Source organism: Carlito syrichta, unplaced genomic scaffold (genome assembly GCF_000164805.1).
Source record: "Carlito syrichta isolate Samal-C Ts95f unplaced genomic scaffold, Tarsius_syrichta-2.0.1 Scaffold80634, whole genome shotgun sequence".
NCBI lineage: Eukaryota > Metazoa > Chordata > Mammalia > Primates > Tarsiidae > Carlito > Carlito syrichta.
The window spans coordinates 103094-124763 of NW_007024730.1; the positions used below are offsets into that span (position 1 = coordinate 103094).

At 45.6% G+C, this 21670-nt stretch overlaps 1 protein-coding gene across 1 annotated transcript in view; it reads right to left on the bottom strand.

The window, feature by feature from the left end:
• The window catches only part of LOC103257485 (pappalysin-2-like), a 34747-nt gene extending 17039 nt beyond the window's left edge, over positions 1–17708 (bottom strand). The window contains exon 1 of the mRNA XM_008055192.1: positions 16811–17708. Within this exon, the coding sequence (XP_008053383.1) occupies positions 16811–17708 (898 nt within the window). The remainder of the gene's footprint in view (positions 1–16810) is intronic.
• Positions 17709–21670: the final 3962 nt, after the last annotated feature.

The following is a 21670-nucleotide window of genomic DNA, read 5'->3' on the forward strand; positions in this document are numbered from 1 at the left end:
GAAATAGTACTGACATGAACTAGCATGCCTCTGCCCACAGTACTCCTCCATCATTGCCTACTAGGGATCAGAAAGAATCAGACTTGCTGCCCCCCTCCCCCACTCATCCTGGGCAATTTCCTCTACAGTCAGTTCTTTGCTTTGACATTGTTCATTATCCCAGTACATTTGAGTGACCTTAAATTATTTTTCCCCACATAAGGAAATAAATAACTGAAATTTTAAAAGTACTATAATGTTCTTTGCCTAGTCATTCCCACCCCCCAAAAAAGAAAAAGAGAAGCCTTTAAAAGTTTTTGTAACCTTTAAGAGCAAGCAATATGAAATTTCCTGAGTGTTCAGTAAACTCTGTTACACCTGTGACTATGGACTTGTATTTTCAGCACATCAGTGCCCCATGGCTACCCAGCCCTGGTTTGCAGTGTGAGCCTCTGGGATTTGAGGAGATGTGGAGTTGGGGTACCATTCCTCAGCAAAAGTAGAGGACTGTCTGCAGACTCCTCTTTCTAGCAAGCTGATCACACACCTTAACAAAAATAGGAATTTGTGTGCTCAGAATCCCGGCAATATAAGAATATAAATAGAGGACAATAGAGGAATATAAATCCCAAATGCAGAAGGTAGGTCAAGCAAAAGTCAAAAGAGCAATATGAAGTCACACACCTTAGAGAGCCTGGATGGTGTCCAATTCCTTAATCTTGAAAAGATACTTCAGTGCCTAGCATCTGGGAGTCCGGAGAAAATACAGAGATATGGTGGCACATGGAACAGTGGGATGCCCCAACCCCTCTTCTCCAGCCTTACCCCATCTCTAGCAAGATCCCTCTGAGAACTTTCTTTGATAACTCCAGCCAAGCAGCACTAACACCAGTTTCCTGTTTTTTACTCTCCTCCGCCAAATATATAATTTGAGATCTTTTTCAGAAATTTGCTTTGGCATTTCTTTGACCAGGTACAGTTGACAGAATCAATACTACCCTGAGAATAAGTGTTTAAATGTGATAAATGCATTCTCAATGATCCAGGGGCACTGTAGGAGTTGTTATTTAAAGCAACCGTGAAGATTCTCTTACAATGAAAATAACCTTCCAACTTATCTGTCAGCTAAAGTTAGACACTTGCATATCAGGTTTTTAAAAAGTGAGACATCATATGACTTGCATAGATTCGTATTTGTCCAATGTGTCTTATGTTTGTTCAATGTTCATGTACTGAAGCAGTTCAAGATAACCTAGAGATGAGGAATCCAAGCATGGACTATCAGATATATTGTTAAGTGAGCATGCAATATCTAAACATTTTTGTCTGGATCATGTGGTCACAAGTAACCCAAGAAAACTCTGACAGCTGTCTAAGAAGCAAGTTTGCTGGTGAGGAAACTCAGGAAACACACAAAATCAAATACTATGCCAACTAGAACCTAAAGACTCAGATCACTTTTTCCCCCACCAGTCTGAAAGTTCAAGAGGCCAGAGGATACAGAGTGTGTGTGGTCTCAAATTGAACCCAGGTGAGTCATCAGAGCCCAGTGTTCAAAGAGAATGCTTAAAGCTGACCTCTGAGTAAACTCCTGCTGCAAGATAGCTTTTACTGCTTGGGAAGGAGAAAAGACAAGGGAAACAAGTGATCTGACTAACTGACATTTCAAGTTAAATGAGGACTAAAATCATAAATTTTTTTCTTTTCTTATTGAAAAAATCTTTCTAAAATTTTTTTTCTACTTTTCAGTAAGAGGCTTAAATTAACCAGAGGCAACCTGGAAGCATTGAAATAATATCAAATTGGAAGCCAAGACAGCCTCAACCTGCCCCTGTATGATGTTAGGAAAGTTTCCTTTCCTCTCTGGGCCTCACCATTCCACGTGTAAAGGAGAGGCTGTGCTGGATCATTGCCTGGCCTGTCATGCTCTGATAGTCCATGCCTGGATTCCTCATCTCTAGGTTATCTTGAACTGCTTCAGCTTCACCAGACTTCTAACTGCCTCTCACTGACCCACACCCTGTGACTGTGGCCAAAGAATGTGGAAAAGATTGGGCTGAACCCATAAGCTGATGGGCAAGTTTTGCTTCTGCTGGATTCTTCTTTTGAATTTATCTTATAACCACTACCTCTATCTTCTTTAAAGCAGAATAACTGAAATATTGTAGTTAGTTGAGGATACTGGTTATTTAGAATCTGGTTAGCCAAGGTTTGACTACCAATAATTTCATGCTAAATTACATCACATAGATATTCACACAAAAGCATTCAGTAGAAGGAGCATCTGTGTGGCCTAGAATGGGCAGAGATGATCTTGGGGATGAGGAACATGAGCCAGGCCTGGCCAGTTTGGCTGGAGGTATCTTGAAAGCAAGCCCTGGATACAGAAGGCTGTGTCACCACATCTCCGCCAAAGGGTAGAAATGCAACCGGCCAGGCATGGTTCTAAGCACGTGATTTGCATTAATGTATTCAATCATCACAATCATTCTGAGACAGAAATTACCATTGCTGTCATTTTACAGAGTGGGGGGACTTTAGCTTGCCAAGTTCTCCCAGTTAGTAAAAGGCTTGAACCCAGGACATCAGACTCTAGATCCTATATTCCCAACCACTACAGCATGGAAAAGAATTTAGATGGGTGAAGTGATGGAAATAGGACAGGCGAGGTGAGGCGGTGGCTCACACAGAGGTGAGGAGAAGGTAAGGGGCGGGTCATAGAAGGTTAGGGGCGGGTTATTCCTGACACAGGAATATGGTGCAGGCTGGGGAGTCAGGCAAGATCGAGTTCTATGTGTCCACGGGGCCAGATTATCTGCCATCATCCATTCAATACAATGTGCTCACTCTACTTCTGGCCCTGCCCTGGGTGCTGGAGTGCCACACAGATGAATGAGATTCAGAGAAGCCTCCAGAAACGATGGGAAATCAGAGGTCTTTGACTGCTGAGCAGCCTGAACTTTCAGAAAGTCGGAACTGCAGACAGTCTAGGGAGGCAGGGATAGGAAGGAGATGTGGACAGAGGCATCAGGACGGCAAGGTGGGAGACTGCCTTCCTCTCTCGTACTTGGCTTTTGTCAGCACACCACCATAGGACGCATCACTGCTAAGTTGCCCAAAATGCTGGGAACAGAGAAACAGAGGGACAGGGACCACCCTCTTGTGCTCCCTCCTTGGCCTCTTCTTAGCTGGTCCCTGGTTAAGGTCAGGCCGGTGACACCCTGCTCTGTCCACAGGCCCAGCAAGACTACCACACCCAGCAAGGGAACAGGGCCCAAGGTTCCCTCCGTCTTCAGGATCCATGCCACAGGCCGTATTATAAGGATTATACGGATATTCTATTGTGCAATTATTTCAAATTATTAATGTGCCTTGAAACAAACAATGTCTAAAATAGAGCTCTGCTGTGGTTAGTGTTTATTATTATTCTGCAAAAGTTGGAGTTAATTTCAAAAATAGTCATCGAATACCTACTTTGTGCTCCAGAAACATCTGTTGAATAAATGAATTAGTGAGTGAGTGAATGGACACAAAATAAACTGAGCTAGAAACTGCCTGTAAGTACATTTTATGTTCAAAGGATTTTACCCCCAAGAAGAGGTCCAGAGAAGAAGTAAAGACTGGAAAAAGTTGGAACCCAAGAAGAGTATTCCAGCCTCCTGATGGCCTCTTTTTCTGGTGGGGTGATCTACCTTTCTCTGGGTAGATGATCCTCTCCCATTCCCACCACCTACAGAAATAACGTGGACAGGCATGTACACAAAACAGAAATTCCATGAGAGTGAGAAGGAGACAATATAGAAGCAGAAGAAGCAAATACATGGAATAGATCATTTCTAAACATTTAAAAATAGACAGAGTTAAAACAAATTGTAAATTGCATCTGATTTTTCCAGAAGACTAGTTTCTGGTCGATATATATCAAGTACAGATAGATTTGGGGGGCTGAGAAAGAGGAAGTTGAGATAGAAGCTAAGGACAATGTCTCCTTCCAGTAAACTTGTGAATTCCAAATCTCTTCGTCATCTTCCAAACCAATAGGACTGAAAGATGACCAAGCCTTCCTGTGCCTGCGTCCAAGTAGAATAATTCATTTCATCATTCATTCTCTTATCAAATATTTATTTAAGGAGTTCTTGGCTTTGCTAGCTTGGTGCTGTGGATACAGCAAGAAAACGGTACAACCCCTGACCCCAGACAGATTACAGCTCAGTGGGGGCATTAGCCTCAAATAGAAATGGCAGAGGAGTAGTGTCTGTCTGTTTAATACCAGTAGTGTCTGTCTGTTTAATGTCTGTCTGTTTAATACCAACACCCAGCACAGTAACTAACACACAGTAGGATCTCAGTGAGTGCATGTCTGGCAAATAAAAAGTAAAATGGCAATTGCGGCGGGTTGCTTTAAGTGTTGATAAGACAGAGTACAGTACCAGGAAAAATACGTTGCAGAACAAACCTAAATCCATTTATGGAGAGACCAAGGAAGATTTCCCAGAAGAGATGTAATAATAACCAAAAGTCCAGGGGATGAATAAGAGCAAATCGGTTGAATATGACTTTGGGGAGTGACTTCCTGTTAGGAGAAAAATTGCAAAGGGAAGAATTCAGAGGCCAGGAGCTAGAGAAAGAGTGGTATATGGTGTCACAGCTGGCAGCTCAGTGTTGCTGGAAGTATGTACTACTGCATGTGAGCATGGTGTGAGTGCGTGTGGTGAGGGTATGTGCAAGTGCATGTGAGCATGGTGCGTGTGGTTGTGTGTGAGGGTGTGCGAGTGTGTGTGAGCACGGTGTGAGTCTGTGGTTGTGTGTGAGGGTGTGTGAGTGCCTGTGAGCATGATGTGAGTGTGTGATTGTGCGTAGAGTGCATGTGAGCATGGTGTGAGTGTGTGGTTGTGTGTGAGGGTGTATGAGTGCCTGTGAGCATGGGGTGAGTGTGTGATTGTGTGTGAGGGTGTGTGCAAGTGCATGTGAGCATGGTGTGAGTGTGTGAGGGTATGTGTTAGTGTGTGCATGGTATGACTAATTGTGTGTGAGGGTGTGTGAGCATAGCATGTGTGATTGTATGTGAGAATGTATATCAGTGCATGTGAACAGAGTGTGAGATTATACATGAAGTTGTGTGTCAGTGTCTGAGCATGGTGTGAGTGTAGGGTTGTGTGTGAGGATGTGTGTAAATGTGTGCAACATGGTGTAAGATTATGTATGAGGGTATGTGAGCATGGTGTGAGTGTGATATATATGAGAGTATATGTCAATGTGTGAGCATGGTGTGAGTGTGTGATTGTGTGCTGGTGTGTGTGATCATGGTGTAAGTGTATATTATGTGTGAGGTTGTTTGTCGGTGTGTGTGAGCATGGTGTGAGTGTGAGATTGTATGTGAGTGTGTGTGCAAGTGTGTGTCATCATGGTCTATGTGACTGTGTGTGAAGGTATGTGTGAGGGTGTGATTGGTGTGAGGTGTGACATGTGCATAAGCGCATGTACATGAGTACATAAGGGTGTGTGAGTGCAGAGTCATGATGGGAACCTCAAGGGGCCAGTGACTTGCCTGAGGAGGTGAGTAGAGCCCCATGTGATCCATCAAGGAAACTGAATTTTACCTTGAGGGAACAGCAGGGTCATCTAATGGTTTTAGACAGGAAAGTGTCTTGAGTTGCTTTGTTTTTGAGAAAGCTCCCACTTGGTTGCGATCAAACAACTGAATAAATTGGTCTCTCAAGTGAGAGACAGTCAGAACTACTGAGGTCAACACTAAGACAGTGGTTACAGGGATGAGTAAACAGGACCAAAAGAACCTGACGAGGCAAAGCAGACATGACTCAGTGACTGGCGAGGGGTGTGATGCCTCGCGTGGGGTGTGAGGGACCATGATGTGAGACAGGAACTCCCAAAGTTCTGCCTCTGAGGAATGACCCTTTGCTGAGACAGAGAAAACAATAGATGCATTGATTCTGAGATAGAAAAAGAGTTTAGTTGAGGCAGATTGGGGCCCTTCGCTCATTCCTGCTCCTGCCGTAAAGTGTTAAAACAGCATCACACAGTGAAAAAAAACATGTGCTCTAAAGATGGCACAACTAGGTTCCCATCCTGGCTCTGCATACACCTGTGTGACCTCAGACATCTTCTATGCCTCTCTGTGCTCTATTTCTCCATCTCCTTCCTTGAGTTGTCGAGAGGAGCACATGGGTTATATGTATAATGTGACCACAATCGTACCTGGCACAGAATAAATTCTACAGAAGCATTTGTCAAAGAAAAATGTCTTAGAGCAATAATATCAGAGTAATTGAGGTTGCATTTGTTTGCCTCCCATTTCTGTTACTTTATCTTCCATCATTTTTCAATATTTATGCTATCTCCTACTTTAGATTACCAGTTCTACTTTTTTAAGTCAGGGTCTTACGGTGTTGCCCAGCCTGGAGTGAGTGCACTGGCACGATTACAGCTCACAGTAGCCTCGACCTCCTTCCACCACAGCCTCACAAGTAGTTGGGACTATAAGCATGTGCCATCACACCCAGCCAATTTTTTTTATTTTGTGTAGAAACTAAGCCTTGCTATATGGCCCAGGCTGGTCTCAAACTCCTAGGTTCAAGCAATCCTCCTGCCTCGGCCTCCCAAGGTTCTGGGATTACAAGTGTGAGCCCCATGCCCAGCAGATAACTAATTCTTTCATACAAGACCTTGAGTCTTGAGTCTCTCTTACCTTAAAGTAAAATCTCTCTGAACCCATATCTCCTTATGAAGTCTCCCTTACCTTCATGGCCAGGTTTTTGTATAAAGCGCAATAGGCTCTGCTCTGTCTCCACTCCCTCACCTCTCATTCACGTCTCTATCACATGGATGCTCCTCCAACCCCCCACCCCCCAACGGAGGAGTGAAACTGCTCTCTCTCAAGTCATCAGTGGTTTCACAACTGCTGGATCCAATGAACCCACTTCAGGTCTACTTCAGTGGTTTATTTGGTACTCCAGAACCATAGGACATTTTGTAACTCTATCCTATTATTTCTCCCCTTACTCTGAGACTTCCCAGTCCTCCTCTTGTCTTTCTGGTTACCACCTCTTACCAGCTCTCCTTCCCTACCTGGAGGAATTCTTGTTCTTGCCCAGGTAGGACTAGTCACTCCCAGTGACCAGCTTCCTCTAAACTATGAGCACATTTCAGGTACAGCTCCTGCCTTCGTGGTTCTTGATTCCTCAGCATGTAGTCAAATACCTATAGTTCGCTTAATATAAGCTCAATAAATGTTGAATGAAGAAATGTGTGAATGAACAAACAGAACTGAACTACTTCCTTTATAACATGCCCAGAATGGAGAGCAATTATTTGTAGGAAAGCCAGCAAATGCTGAGACACCACTCGAATGATGATTCACTAATTGATTGATGAACATTTAGGCTCTGTGCCTTCCCCTCCGATCAGGTAACTGGATTTATAATCCAGAAATGAACGATAATTGCCGGTCTCAATATCCCAACTGGTTGCCATGGCAATACTTCAAATGTTCTGAGATGCTAGGCTCCAGTTTCCATATTGTATATTTGGGCAGAATCACTTTTCTTCATCACTCGCTTCTGACTCATAAAGAAAGCTAGGATTTTTTTGTTTGCTCTCTGAGCTTTATTTACTGAATGCTCTCTTTGAAAAAAGAATCCAAAGAGAAATTTTCAGGCAGGTAGTAAATATAAGAAGGAAAGGATGCTGTTAATTTTTGGATACGCAATTAGCAGACAAACATGCTTTCTGGAAGGGGCTAGGCTTGGGATGTACAATGAAAGCAGAGACAGACTTGATGAACCCCAGGGTAACCTAATTCCATGTACTCAAGAGCAGAAACATGGAATTTATGTCCTTGTTTATGATACCAGAAACTGAAACGAATGGATATCCAGGGTTTAAAGGCTCAGGATCCAAACTAAGGTGATGCCTTCCTCTTAGGAAGTACCAGGTAAAGTGTTCATTTGTCCTCCTCAAGGCATGGACAGAAAAGGAAAGAGCAGGAGACAGAGTTGGATGAATTGAATGGTCAGCCACAGAGGCACAAGAAAGAAGTGCATAAGGGAAGAAGCAGGAGGTGAGGAAGGACAAATTGTTGCTGGTGACAGGCAAATGACTGAATTCATTTGGCTCGCAAAAGTGACTCCTACTTTCCAGCCCTGCCCCTGTCACTCCTGAATATTTCCAACCCAACAAAACTTCCCTCCACCCCAGAACTATAGCGAGAGTCCCTGTGAGTCTGCAGCTCATTCCTGAGGACCAGGAGAGAACACATGGCACCCAAAGATGGGGAGTAAGCCAGGTTGGTCAAAGCCTCACGCTCTGCATTGTCTCTCTGAAATCAAACGGGTCAAGAACTCCTCCAAGGTCCTTAGGAAACTAACAGGACCTGTCTCCAAGATCCTTAGGAACCTAACAGGATCTGTTTCCTGTCCTACCAAAAATAACTCTCTAACTTTTACAATAACAGGGAGTTGGAAAATAAGAAAAGGAAGGGCAGTAGATGGCACCAGGCACTAAAGCTGGCATGTGACAAACAGGATGATCACAGGCTAGGGAACACCCCTCTTCGCCACCGCCTAAAAGTGATTCTCCATCCCCCACCCACACCTCAGACAACTAGACAACCCTAAAGTCCCAGATCTAGCCCTGAGAGTCAGACAATGAGCCCTGATCAGAGTCAGCCCAAGCACCCAGCTGGAACCTGACACAGAGCTGTGACCCAGAAAGTTCATGGTGATGTGAGCTAAGTGAGTTTCATCTTCCCTCCTCCCCCCTGTGTCTCTTCTCCTTGTCTTCCTTAAGGTGCTGCTCATAAGAATTTGAATCACTGTGACTCTTGAGTGCCTGAGTATTCCCTATATGCCTGTCATTCAGGGCTCGTGCAGGTGTAAAGTAGCAGAAAGCAATGCACTTTGGGCCAAAGGTGGACTCCCTTCACACAGAACCCAGTTCAGGGAAGGAGTCCGTGTTAGGACACTCTCAAGAAGTTAGAAGATGAAGCTTGATGAAAGCACCCATCTCAACCAGCAAGGGCCCCTGTGATTGCAAGACTGTTGGCATTAACGTTTTCGAGTCTCTTTGTGGTTCAAGACACTGTCCCATTTCCCCAAGACCACTGAGGTTTTATTTTATGTTGGCAGTGGTCAAATCACACTCACTAGTGATACTAGAGCCCATATCCCTTTAGAAGAAGGACAGAAATATAAAATCAAGTCTTCATGCACTGTTATAAAAATCCTCATGACAGAAATATAAAACTCTCATGACAGAAATATAACACCAAATCCTCATGCTCATATGAAATTGTGCAGTAACCTTGGAAAACAGTCTAGTAGTGCCTCAAAATGTTAAATACAGAGTTACCATATGGCCCAGCAATTCCACTCCTAGATATCTACCCCCCAAAAACAGAAACGTGTCCACTTGTGCACAATGTGTATAGTAGACAAAAAGTGAAAACAGCCAAAATGTCCAGCAACTGAAGACTAGATACACAAAATGTGGTATATACATGAGACATTTCTCAGCAAGAAAAAAGGAGCAAAGTGCTGACACTTGCTACAACGTGGATGGACCCCAAACAAAAGAAGCCAGATGAAAATGACCATACACTGTGTGATACCACTTCTTTGAAATGCAAGACTAGGCACATCTCCGGAGACAGCAAGTAGGGTGCCTATGACTATAGCGGATTTGGGAAGAAGAGGAGGGCCACGGGGAGTGCTAATGAGTACAGTGTTTCCTTAGGGTACTATGATTTCCTAAAATTAGGCTGTGATAACAGTTGGATAACTCTGTACATATACTAAAAACATGAATTGTACACTTTAAACACAGAACTTTAAGGTAAGTTATATCTCAATATGCTGTTTTTTAAAAAAAGAGAAGAAGAGAAAGCAGCATAAACTTCATCTGGAGTGCTTATACCGAGAAACTAACAGGACCTGTTTCCTGTAAGTAATCACTAGGAAATTTTGTTTTTGCTTGAACAAAAGGTGTTTCCCTCTCCCTGACAGTGCCACAGTCTCTTTGTTGGCATCATTTGGAATAGTGTAGAACTAGAAAGCAAAGCAAAAAAAAGACTGTGGAAGAAGCAGTTGGCAAACTACTGCTTATGAGCAAAATCTAGCCTGCCACCTGTTTTTTAAATAAAGTTTTATTGGAACACAGCCACAGTAATGCGTTTACATATCATCTATGACTGCTTGCATACTGCAACAACAGAATTGAGCTTCTTGCAATAGAGACTGCGTGGCCCACAAAGCAAAACTATTTTCTGTCTGTAAATATCTTTTTTTACAGAAAGAGCCTGAGGTCTTCTGTCCTGGACTCAGGAGTCGAGAGTATTGCTGCTTTAATCACAGACCACACGCAAGAAATGCAGAATCTCAGGCTGCCCCAGACCTACAGGATATGCATCTGCATTTGTGTCAGTACAAGAAGCAGATGCCAAGATGGGATTCAATATGTAAGGATTTTTACTAGGGAAGACAACTCTGAGGGGAAATGTTGGGGGTGCCAGTTGGGAGTGCACATATGGCAGAAGAGAGGGAAAAGGGGCTGGGAGGAAGCCTTGTTGACAGCGGTGCAGTCTAAGGAATTTTCCACAAGGCCCTTAGGAGTCTTCAAGCCAAAGATGACTGTCCCTCAGGAATCGGTCTATCTTTATCCCTGTCACCCAGGGACATGTAACCTCCGTCCAAATACAGGGATTCACTTTGAGGCGCAGCACCTGGGGTCCCTCATCCACGAGACTCCTTTCAGTTTGTGAGACATGTGCTCACTGCACCTGCTGCCAGCTGTCTTCCCGCGGCAGTTGTGACATTTTAAGAAGAGTCTCTGCTGATCTCTAAGGGCGAGGAACAACACTCTAGAACACAAGTTAGCAAACTTTCCTGAAAAAGACCTTATGGTAAATATCTCAATCTTTGCAGGCCATAAAGTCTCTTTTGCAACTAACTACTCACCTCTGCCATTTAGCACAGAAGCAGCCACAAGGAATGGTGTAGCTGTGATCAGTCAAATGGATGTAGCTGTCATCTGATAAAACTTTACTTACAAAGACAGGCCTCTGCTTTGGATACAGCTTGGCCCATAGACCATAATACTCCAACCCTTGCTCTAGAGTTGTAGGGTTTAAGCTTCCTTAAAGTAATGAAACGCTTCCCTCATATGACACAGGTAAGTGAAGGGGTCATCCCTGTTGAGGATGGGAGGGGAGCCCTGCACTTAGCAGCTTCCCTGAGAAGATGCCTTGGTAGGCAGCAAAAGCTTCTGTCCTGGTTCCCACAAAAAAACCTCTAGATTCAGGAAGTTCCTTTCACCCTTTTACTCGTACCCAGTGGGCAGCTGGAAGTTCATATGTCTACTTTGTCTACTCTACAAACAACTGAGAGACTAACACAATGCTAGATGTCTTGGGATGACAAGAATGATTCCAACATGTGTTTGGCTCCTGGAGAATTTTCAGCGGACAGAAGTGAGACCCGTGCTTAACTAGTAAGGCAGGAAGGAATATACATCCCAGGAAACCAAACAAGAAAGACTGTAGAAGAGAGTGCAGAGATCACTTTCATGTAGGGAGTCAGGGAAGGCTACAGAACCAAGATGCACAGCCATGGAGTATGAAATGAAGAGTCATGGTGACAGTCTGTTTTACTTCTTAAACCAGACATCTTACACATTCTGCATATCGCCTGTCTTCTGGAAGGCCAGATAGCCACATGCTAAAAATTCTTCTAGACAAACGTGCTAATTTACAACTATCAAAGCATATGCCTTATTCACACAACAAAACTCATGTATCTCATTGCAGTGGGTGAGCCCACCCCAGACTGAGAAGGCCTTCACTTCCACAGTTCTACCATACCAAGAGCAGGGGGCCACGACACTGCTGCACATCTGGGCCTGTTCAGGGAGCAGAGTTCTGATGAGAAGGGAACTGGGCAATACCTCAGGGTCATATAAGGACAAAAACTCTGACCTTGAACCTTGCTGCAATATAGAAAGAGGCAACTGAGGAGGAAGGTAATGCAAACCCCGTCTCCAGAGAAGCTCTGGGAAAAGTATGGATCTGTCTCCTCACCTACCATTGAGTCCTATGGGGTAAAGGAAAAGATTACACACATGGCTTTTGAATTCTCTGTTCAAGTGAGTCTGTTTTCTATGAAGTTCCATGTTGCACATGAATGCAACTCTTCACCCTGGGTACAAAGCTCACCTAATGACATAAGGGGATGTCTCAGCATCCTGTGAAATCTCATTTCTTAGATGTCATTCAAAACAAGAAAGCTATCAGTAGACCCTAAACAATGGATTTCAAGCCTCACATCAGCAGACTCTGGCCATCAGGAATGCCAGAAGACTCTGAATTTTGGGTGAATTACGTGAACATGTGCATTTTCTGAGGAGTGAGCGAAGTTTTCATCAGATTCTCAAAAGAGTTTTTGGCCCCCTAAAAAACTTGAGCGCCATTGTCCAATTTACCCAAAATAGCACTGCCCAGGTTAAAAAGAACGGATAATATTTTAAGATAATAAAATAGATGGGTCCAGTCAGGCCTCTGATTCCACAGTGTTTTTAATTATCTTGAGACCATGATGTGGTTTATTTACTGTCATTTCCATTTTACAGATGAACAAACTAACTTTCTGAGAAATTAAAGTGACTGTTTAGGAAAAATGATAGGTTAGTGGGTGAGAACCTATACCTGATTTATTCAAACATCGAAACAACTCTGCAAGACATTGTCTTGTGTTTCTTTTCTCTTTTAGAGATTTCTTCAGTGTCATTTAAATGGAATCATATATAATATAAATATATATAGTGTGTATATATAGATATATATGTGTGTGTGTGTATATATATATATATATATATATATACACACATATATATATATATATTCTCATTTTTCAATTTGAGGAAACCAAGGCACAGAGAAACTCGACGGATTGCCACAGACCAGCCCTGATAAGTGCCAAGTGTCAGACACGGGATAATTCTCCAGGTATGTCAGTCTCCCAAGTTCTACTCTGAGACTTGGATCCTGAGAGGAGGAAAACTTGTCTCCAAGTCAAGGACTGTTTCTTAGACATCTTTGTCTTCCCCCACAGTGCCTTGTTGGCTTTGCATGGCCAAGCACTCAATAAATATTTGTTGGATGAAGAAACCTGGATTTGGGCTCCAGTCCTGCCATGGACTTAGTGACTCAGTCTCCTGCAACTTGGAGCTGCAGGTGGTTACTCAGCTGGGCAACTTCAGGGAACATTTGAAATCAATTATGGGTGAGGAGGACCGATTAACATTTTCTTTTTTGTGTACGTTGGGGTTGAAGGAGAGGAAAGGAAGTTGAGACGGAAGGAAAGGAACAGGGTGGTTTCAGGGTTGGTGCTGGAGCTTAAAGATTACACACACAGAGGGGACAGAGTTTGGCCTACTCAGTTCTAGTGGCCCATCCAAATGGGCTGCTGACCTCAGGTTACTCCCAGGTGGCTCCATAGCCCTGAATGGCCATGCCCCTGACTAGCTATGTCTCCGGAGGACCCTGCGTGCAGACTCTCCCAGGCCCCAGCTGTTCTGCTTCCGGTCTGGGAAATTGGCCACTTGAGAAGATCTGCTTGTAGAGGGACCCAGGCACTATCTCTCCCCCTCTGAGGGCCAGGGAAACTTTTAGTACCTTTCAGTCTGAGAGCCCTGCATTGTCCTCAATCCTAATCAAAGAATTCTGGCAATCCATTCTGTAGTCCAACTTTCTATTTTGGAAGAATGTGGGAGTTGGGATGGGAGGAGAGGGGTAACTCTAATTGATTTTGTTTTCTTTACTAGTTGCTAAAGTGCAAGTTAGTCATAACCCCCCAAAATGCCACTTTAGCCCTTTCACGTAGGCTCTGCAAAAAAGACTTGTATGGCGCTGACCCCAAGGGATGTCTACCAACAACACTCTGGGAGAGAATGATTAAACACAACCCAGAGGCCAGGGCAGGACAACCCTCCAAGAAATCAGAGACATTTCTCACTATGTGGCAGCCTACTCTCCTGTGCATGAAGCAACACTGCCACCTAGTGCTCTGTGTAGGAAGTATTCCCTAAGGCCCCCATCTGGGGCAGGGGGAGGGGGTGGTTCTCCATAGCGGCTGGTGTGGCTGTATTGCCTAAAGCCACTGCTGAGGGGAAAATACCCCAAGTTCAATAGACTAAGGATTGGGAAACTGGCTTTAAGTTAAGTAGGTAAATGCTGAGGTTTGAGAGCTGTTGAAAAAGGGTAGGAGTCAAGTCTTGCAGTACCTTGGGTTACCCTTGGCAGAGCAGCATGGTTGTAAAAGTTGAACCGTTGTACTTGCAGGAACAAGAGTCTACAGCACGACTGTCATCCTGCATAAGTGGAGGCCAACCATCCTAGGAGCCGGCAGTGACCAGCTCAGGGACCAGTGCTATGGTAAGAGAGAGAAGATGGGCCTATGTGTTGATAGGCATGAGTAGACTAGCGCCAACTGAAGACCTTTATCCCCAAGAAGGAAGACTCTTTGGATCTTGGTGGTTCTCTGCCATGGAGACCACAGGTGAAGCATACATGTAAACACAATGAGTTACTCAAGGCTGCCTACACCCTCAGGAGTCTAGTGGCTGGATTCTTGAAGAACAAAGACCTTGTTCCCAATCCCCATCTCTCCCAGACTTTTACTCTCAATCTTTACTGGCTATTTTCTGATGTGCACAAATCTGAAGAAAAATACAGGGTGGAAGGTGAATAAGAGATAACCCTGGGTGTTCCCTGCCCTCAAACTTGCTGGAACAGACCTCCAGGAAGGGGAAATACCAGTGTACCACAGGGGCCACTTTGATTTGAAAAGAAAGAAAGCCCAGAAGCTAGACTGTCTGCAAAAGATTTCCTGCCCAATTTTACATGCTCGTGGAGGTTAAGAGAGTTCAGACGGGCACTTTGGAGAAGGATCTGAGCGTGTGTTGTGGCCATGTTGGGAGCAGTTAGTGGACATGTAGCAAGGAAGGCAGGCATCCCAGGGTGGGGCTAGGGGAGGTGTCACAAAGAATACTGCAACTGGAACCAGATCTTGACCCTGCTCTCCTCTGGGCTGAGCATCAGACATAAGGACTTGGGAAGGACAGAACAGGGGCAAGGCACCCAAAATCCTGAATCTGTTTCCCCAGATTTGGGCCGAAATAATGCAAAGCTGTGGCCTCTGCGAGCCTCCCACATATATTCTTGCTGGATCCTTGTCGAACTCTTTGCAGCCAGGGAACTAATTCCAGGTCCCTACGTTGCTACTGCAAGAGGAGGGGTAAGCAGTCATGGGTCTTAGTCTAGACTACAAGCACACAGTTTCCCTGGCAGATGGGTACTAGGAAGCAAGATTAAGCAGCAAGAAGATGTCATCTGGGAAAAACTGTGAAGCTGCCAACCCTGATCAGATAATCATCTCATTATTTCTTCCTTTTGGCCCCAGAATAAGGATTTCCTTCTACTCTTCCTCTGCCCCCACCTAACTTGCAGCCCAGCCCCTTCTCTCTCCCTTTCGCTCACCCCCTCTCCCACCCCAAAATAAAATAAAGCAAAACCACAAGACTCGAGAGCATGCAGCGTCTGGGAATCCCAGCTTCCGAAGGAGAAATCACAGCCAAAGAGGGGGAGACAGAGTGTCCGGAAGGGATGTTCCAACAACACCCCACTGAAAGAGGCTCCTTCCTTCCAGATTTATTTCCCTAGTCTGAAACTCATCCACAGGCATCCAGCAACCTGAGAAGTTTTTAATTTGGGGAGTTGTCAAGCAATTCGGGGACTCTGGAGTTCTATTTCCAGCCTGCCTCAGTTTCTCTCTCAATGCAATGGGACTGGAAAACAGACGTGAGTGTTGTAGATAACCCAAATTAAGCAGATTAAGTGGTTTTACAATGTGCCTTGCTTTGTGTTAGGTTCCATCATGGGGAATCCAAAAGGATAATGAGACACTGACTGATGAAATAGCGGGTCTAATCCTCAACCTCTTGCCTGACACCAGCTCCCCAGAAAGGCAAAGGGAGACTGCTAATTCTAACCCCACTCTTTTCCTCTGAGAGACTTTCCATGAAAGCCAAAATCTCTGTATAGTGGAAAATAAATATAGATAATGTTCCCAGACAGGTGCTTCTGATCAAAACCATAGAGTTATTTAAGGTTTCATGTTTAGATTCCTCTTACTACAGCCAGGGCTGGGAGCCAGGATCCTGGCTTGTGACTGCCTACCTCTACCAGTAAACCCTGCTGTTCCTAGGCTGGGCTCATGATTGCTGGGACAAAGTGAAAGGGATCCCAGAACCTGGACCAGGCGGCACCTTTCTGCCAAGTTCCAGGGCTGCTCAGACAACAGGGAAGCAGTCAGGACCCAACCCTTGTTCCCTCGCTGCCTGGATCAGCCCAGGCGTGACTCACAGCTCAGGCCCTTGGATTCTCATCTGTCTTCAGAGTTGCCTGGGTATCTCATACTGGACTGTGAGAAACAGAGTGTGACACCCCTTCTCCTTTGACAGAGAACCCAAGAGATTTAGCCCTTGAATGAGAGGCAAGAGAGCTGAAGGGCCCTAAGTGCAAGGTATGGAAGGATTTGAGATCAATACAAGAGAGGCTGTTATGGAAGAGTCATTATCTTCTCCCTGATGGTGTCTGCAGCCCTGCTGTGCTTATGAATAAAGGTCCTTCCCCCTCCTTCCTGGCTAGCCATTCCTGGCTTTCAGGCTCTGTCCCCTTCCCCTCCTTGCCCTCCAAGTCTAACCCGCCAGAGATGGAGCCAGCCATATCCCCAGGATCTCAGAACGCCCAGGAGTGGGTAGTTACCTGCGATGATGGCTGGGTTGTTCTGTCCTCCCTCCGGTTTCACCCAGGCTTCCACTGTGAACGCCTCCCGGGGAATCTCAGCCAGCACGTCTGGCCGCAGCAGCAGCCGCTCCCGCCTCCCAGAGAAGTACAAGACAGGCAGTCTTCCTGGGGAACCAGAGATCTCTGATGCCCAGGAGGGGTCCCCGCCACCATTATGGATGCTGTCTTCCAGTGGGCTGTTTCTGAGCCTGTGCTTGAGGGGATGCTTGGGCCGAGGTTGAAAATGCAGAGGAGACACAGCAGGGTCTCCCGGCATGTCTCCCGCCTGCCTCCTCACCGCCTGGCGACGGCGCCGGGACAGGACCCAGCCCTTCCTTCGGGTCTCTGGGTTGGATTCCTCTGGGTTTGCAAGGGGGGTAGTCACGGTGGGAGTCCCAGCCTCCCCTAGAGGCTCCTTGGATCCTCCATTGCTGAGATAAGTGTCATCATCTCCCCGCAGCTCAGATTGCCCAATAGGACCATCCTCTACCCATGGGTCATCCGGCTGCTGGACTTCACTCCTCACCCAAGCTGTGTTTTCAGTCAGGTCTTGGGGAGCCAGGCTCATAGCCCTTCCCTGGGCATTGAGTTTGCTGCGTCCTGCGTGAGGGATTCCCTGCTCTCCCACAGGGTAGGGCCTCAGGTAGTTCCCAGGCCTACTGGGGTAGACCCCAAAGAGGTGATGCTGGGGAGAAGCTCTGGGCCTTCGAACCTGGGCCCCCAGCCTGCAGCGTTCTCCTGCCGCCAGCACCTGGTTCAGGTGTCCCCTCTGAGCCGAGGCTTTCGTGCGTGTCCAGCCCCACTCAGAGTTGGCAGTGCTCAACGCCCACCCAGCCAAAACCACCAGGCTTATTCTCAGGATCTTGAAGCACATCATACCTCCTCCAGCTCTGTGACAGAACCAGAAGTCGACTTCTGGGTACCACACTGGAATGATGGGGAAAAAAGACAGAGACTGCTGGCAGTGGACAGGCAGTCACTCGGGAAACTGTTTTGTTGCCAAACTTCTCCCAACAGTCCCACAAGAATGCCTCTTGCAGCCACCTGTGCTGGAAACAGCCCGTGAGGCGTCTGAGCCTCACCACTGTGTGTGCTGCCCCTGCTCCTCTCCCTCGGCCTCTCTCCTCTCCTCTGTTTCAGTCCGTGCAGAATGAAGTTAATTTTTCTTGGTTCCTTTGAATTTCCTCCCAGAGAGCTCAGGTTTCCTTTTTTCCCTTCCTTCTTCAATAACCCCTCCCCTTGCTGATACTAGAAGAGAGACCCATGGGCTGGGTGTGAGCCAAAATCTCTCAAGTACACACTCATCAACACCGACCCTCACCACCTGAAGTCCCTCAAAATAGGCTCATTATCGAATTTTCATTTCTTTCTCTTCTTCCTTCCCTAGGAGTTACCTTCTCTTTTTGTAGTCCTTAACTCAAAACAAATTCACCTTAAATCGTTAGAACTTTGTTACAGAGACACACAGTTTGATGCTTCTTATTTTAAAAATGCAAAAATAATGAGGGGCATAGAAATCCAAGCTGGTACTTAACTTTCACTCTCCAGATTTCCTCAGCCAGCTCTCCATCCAGCTTCCAGTCTGCCTGTGCAGGTTAGAATGTTTCCTTCAGTTTGGTGCTTGGGTTGTTGATTGTTGAAGGTCTTTAATCCCCTTCCAACTTGTTGGTGTGTTGCAAGTCTCTGTCAAGTTTCTTGGGTTGCCAGTCTGCTGCTCCAATAACCTCGTGAGCCTGAGAGCCCTTGACTTCACCTTCTGAGAGTCTTGTGTGTCCCTGGGAATACCAGAAAAAGAGCAAGATGAGCTTAATCAGGGGACCTCTTCTCTCTGGTCTGTCCTCTTCCCTTCACTCCTTTCCTCTCTGCCTACAACTATCTTCTTCCTGGTTTTTTGTTGTTTTTGTTTTTCATTTAAAGGCAATGATGATGTCAAAGTCAATCAGTTCAGTGCATCACTCCACCTACTCCCTGTCCCCCCTCCCTCCTGAAAACCTCCCACCTCACCAAGGCACAGGGGACAGACATTACTTTTGGTTTCCCTAGTAAACATCTCGGGCTTTCTCAGCAGCCACAGCCTACACAATCAATAGCAAGCAATCAATAGTGTTTTGGAGTACTCTTTCCTGTGTGTATTCTCTCTCTCTCTCTCTCTCTCTCTTTCTCTCTCTCTCTCTCACACACACACACACACACACACACACACACACACACACGTGCTACGAACAGACCTACCTATTGTCTAACAAGCCCACACTAACCTTTCAGAGACCACTTGTATCTCTGTCTTTTGTTTTGTCACAAACCTCCTGTATTTTTTCTTATTTCAATCAAACATTTGGGATTTAAACGAACAATACCCTAAATTCACTTTATATTGGACATTGAGAGAAAGGAGAAGTCAATTACCCTGCTATGAAAGGTATTAAATGGAAATGCCATGAATTTGTACTACAGAGATTTTCTTTTTCTCTCAGAAGTTTCTTGGTCTGAAGTTACTAAGAGTCACCATATGTTGAGTGAGCAAATAAACAAATGAGATGCTCAAAATAAGTAATTTACAAAAGTGAACAGCTAGACCCAAGCAACCATTTTTTCAATCGATCTGAAATAAATGGGAAAGGTAAGGAAGTAAATACTAGGATTTTAACCTTTGCAGTGTTCACCCAGATGCCTAGATGCCACGCCGGACCTTTCTCACTCCCTGAACACATGTACATGTACACATATACATGCACGTATACATGGACACACACAGAGTGTGGTTCTGAATTCTTAGCACAAGTAAGGATATCTGATCACAGGTGGCACAAAACAGTTCGAGAAACACATTGGGTCCTTCATTAAGGCAATCAGAAAAATCACACTTTTAAAGCCACTGCTTGTGTTGCCCACATCTAAAACATGCAACCCACAGACTTTGAAGTAAGATCACACTGCCTTGGGTCTCCTCATCATCTTCTAAACTTCTCTACCTCAGCTAGTAGTGGACTTATTGGCTTTAAAAATGCTGGCTCTTAAACACCTCATCTTCGGCATGCCCTGTTTTTCTAGGTAGCGTTCACTGGAACCTCGATGCAAGTCCCCAAGGAAGGTATCAATCCAGGCACGTGGATACTACTAGGCAGATAGCCCTCAATTCTAGACTGTCCTTCCCTTCACTTTTCTGACTCAGTTCTCTCTCTCTCTCTCTCTCTCTCTCTCTCTCTCTTTTTTCTTAAGCAGATCAAGAATGGAGATTAAGGCTTTGGGAGGTTAGGGAGGATGTAGAGAAAGCTAGAAAAGCAGAGGAGACAGAGACAGAGAGAGAGAGAGAGAGAGAGAGAGAGAGAAAGAGAAGCAGAGGAGGGAAGGAAGGAGAGGAGGTTTAGCTCAAGTGAAGGGAAGACACTCAGGTAAGAAAAGGAGAAGAAAACTTCCCCCTCCCGCATGCCACCCCACAACCCTCAGAAAAAGGTTTCCTACCATTCATTTCAGGAAGGAGGATAACACAGCAAGGAAGAAGAATTCCGCCTGCTTTTTTCCTCCTCCTAGTGTGTGAGGGATCTTGCCTCCCTACAGGTCTCTCCTGGCTCTCAGCTGCTAGTAATCCATTCATAAGGTTTCAAGAAGCTACACAAAACTCAAGCCTCCAGTTTAGTTTCTCTCTCTCTCTCCCCTTCATTCCTTTGCTCACCACTCTCCTTCAGCTCTTGGCAGTCCAAAGTTTAAAAAAAAATGTTGAACCATTTCTGTGTTTTCCTCCTGTTGTAACTTTTGCTGTGACATCATAACCCTGCCCACCAACACCCCACCTCCCTCCCTTTTCCATCCCACCCCTCATCAGCCCCGTGCCCCCAACACACACACACACCCCACAGAGAAGAAGGGCTCCTGTCAGTTCCAATGTGTGAAAAACACAAAGCTACTAGAAGGTGCCCCCTCCCTTCCTCGCCCCCTCCTCGCCTCCCCCTCCCTGCCTTACCCACCGCTCAGCCTCGGCTCTCTCAAGGCTTTTAACAATGATCCCATCTGTTTGACATGTGCGGAAAGGTGGGCTGGATTCAAGTAATCTGTCAAGTGAATCAGATCAAAAACACAGCAACCCCCTCCTCAATTCCATCACACACGCTCCCCAAACCCGAGCTAAAGTGTGAGAGAAGTCAGACTTGCACAGCACCCACCCTCGATGCCAGGGAGAAAGACACCAAATGTGCCAAGGGAAACCCAGATTTATATATACATAAATTCTGTTGCTATTTGTTTATGACAAACACTCACACCCCAAGTCCCCTACCCCTCTTCCCCAAACCCTGCCACTCCGCAAGTGCACAGACTTGAAAGCTGGTCGAATCTGTTTTGAAATCTCCAAGGAGAGGGTTTTTCCCCCTTTTTTTCACTCCAAAGCACTATCTGTGGCGATCAGACCGAGCAGGGTTGCCAGCAAATGCAGGAGGCCCCTTCTAGGGTACAGGCTTTCAAACCAGCTAAGCTAGAGGGAATGGATTTAAGGACACACAGCAGGAGCTGGCTGGATTCATTTTATTTTGACGGGGGTAGTTGGGGGAGGAATATCATTTCTGAAATACCCAAGGAATGAAGGGAGAGGATATGAATTTCTTAAACAGTTTTTGCAAGAGGAGCGGTGTCTTGTTCTGCAGGTAAATCTATAAGGCAAGAAATTGGAGCTGACAGATAAACAAGGACCAGGACCGAGAGGGAAAGGGAGGGACAGGGAAGAGAGCAAAGAGAAGAGAGAAGGAGAGGAGATAGAGAGGTGGGAGAGGGGCGAGGGGGAAGAAGGGGAGAGGACAGAGAGGGGTGAGGGGGAAGAGAGGGCAAAGGAGAGGGAGGCGCGGGGAG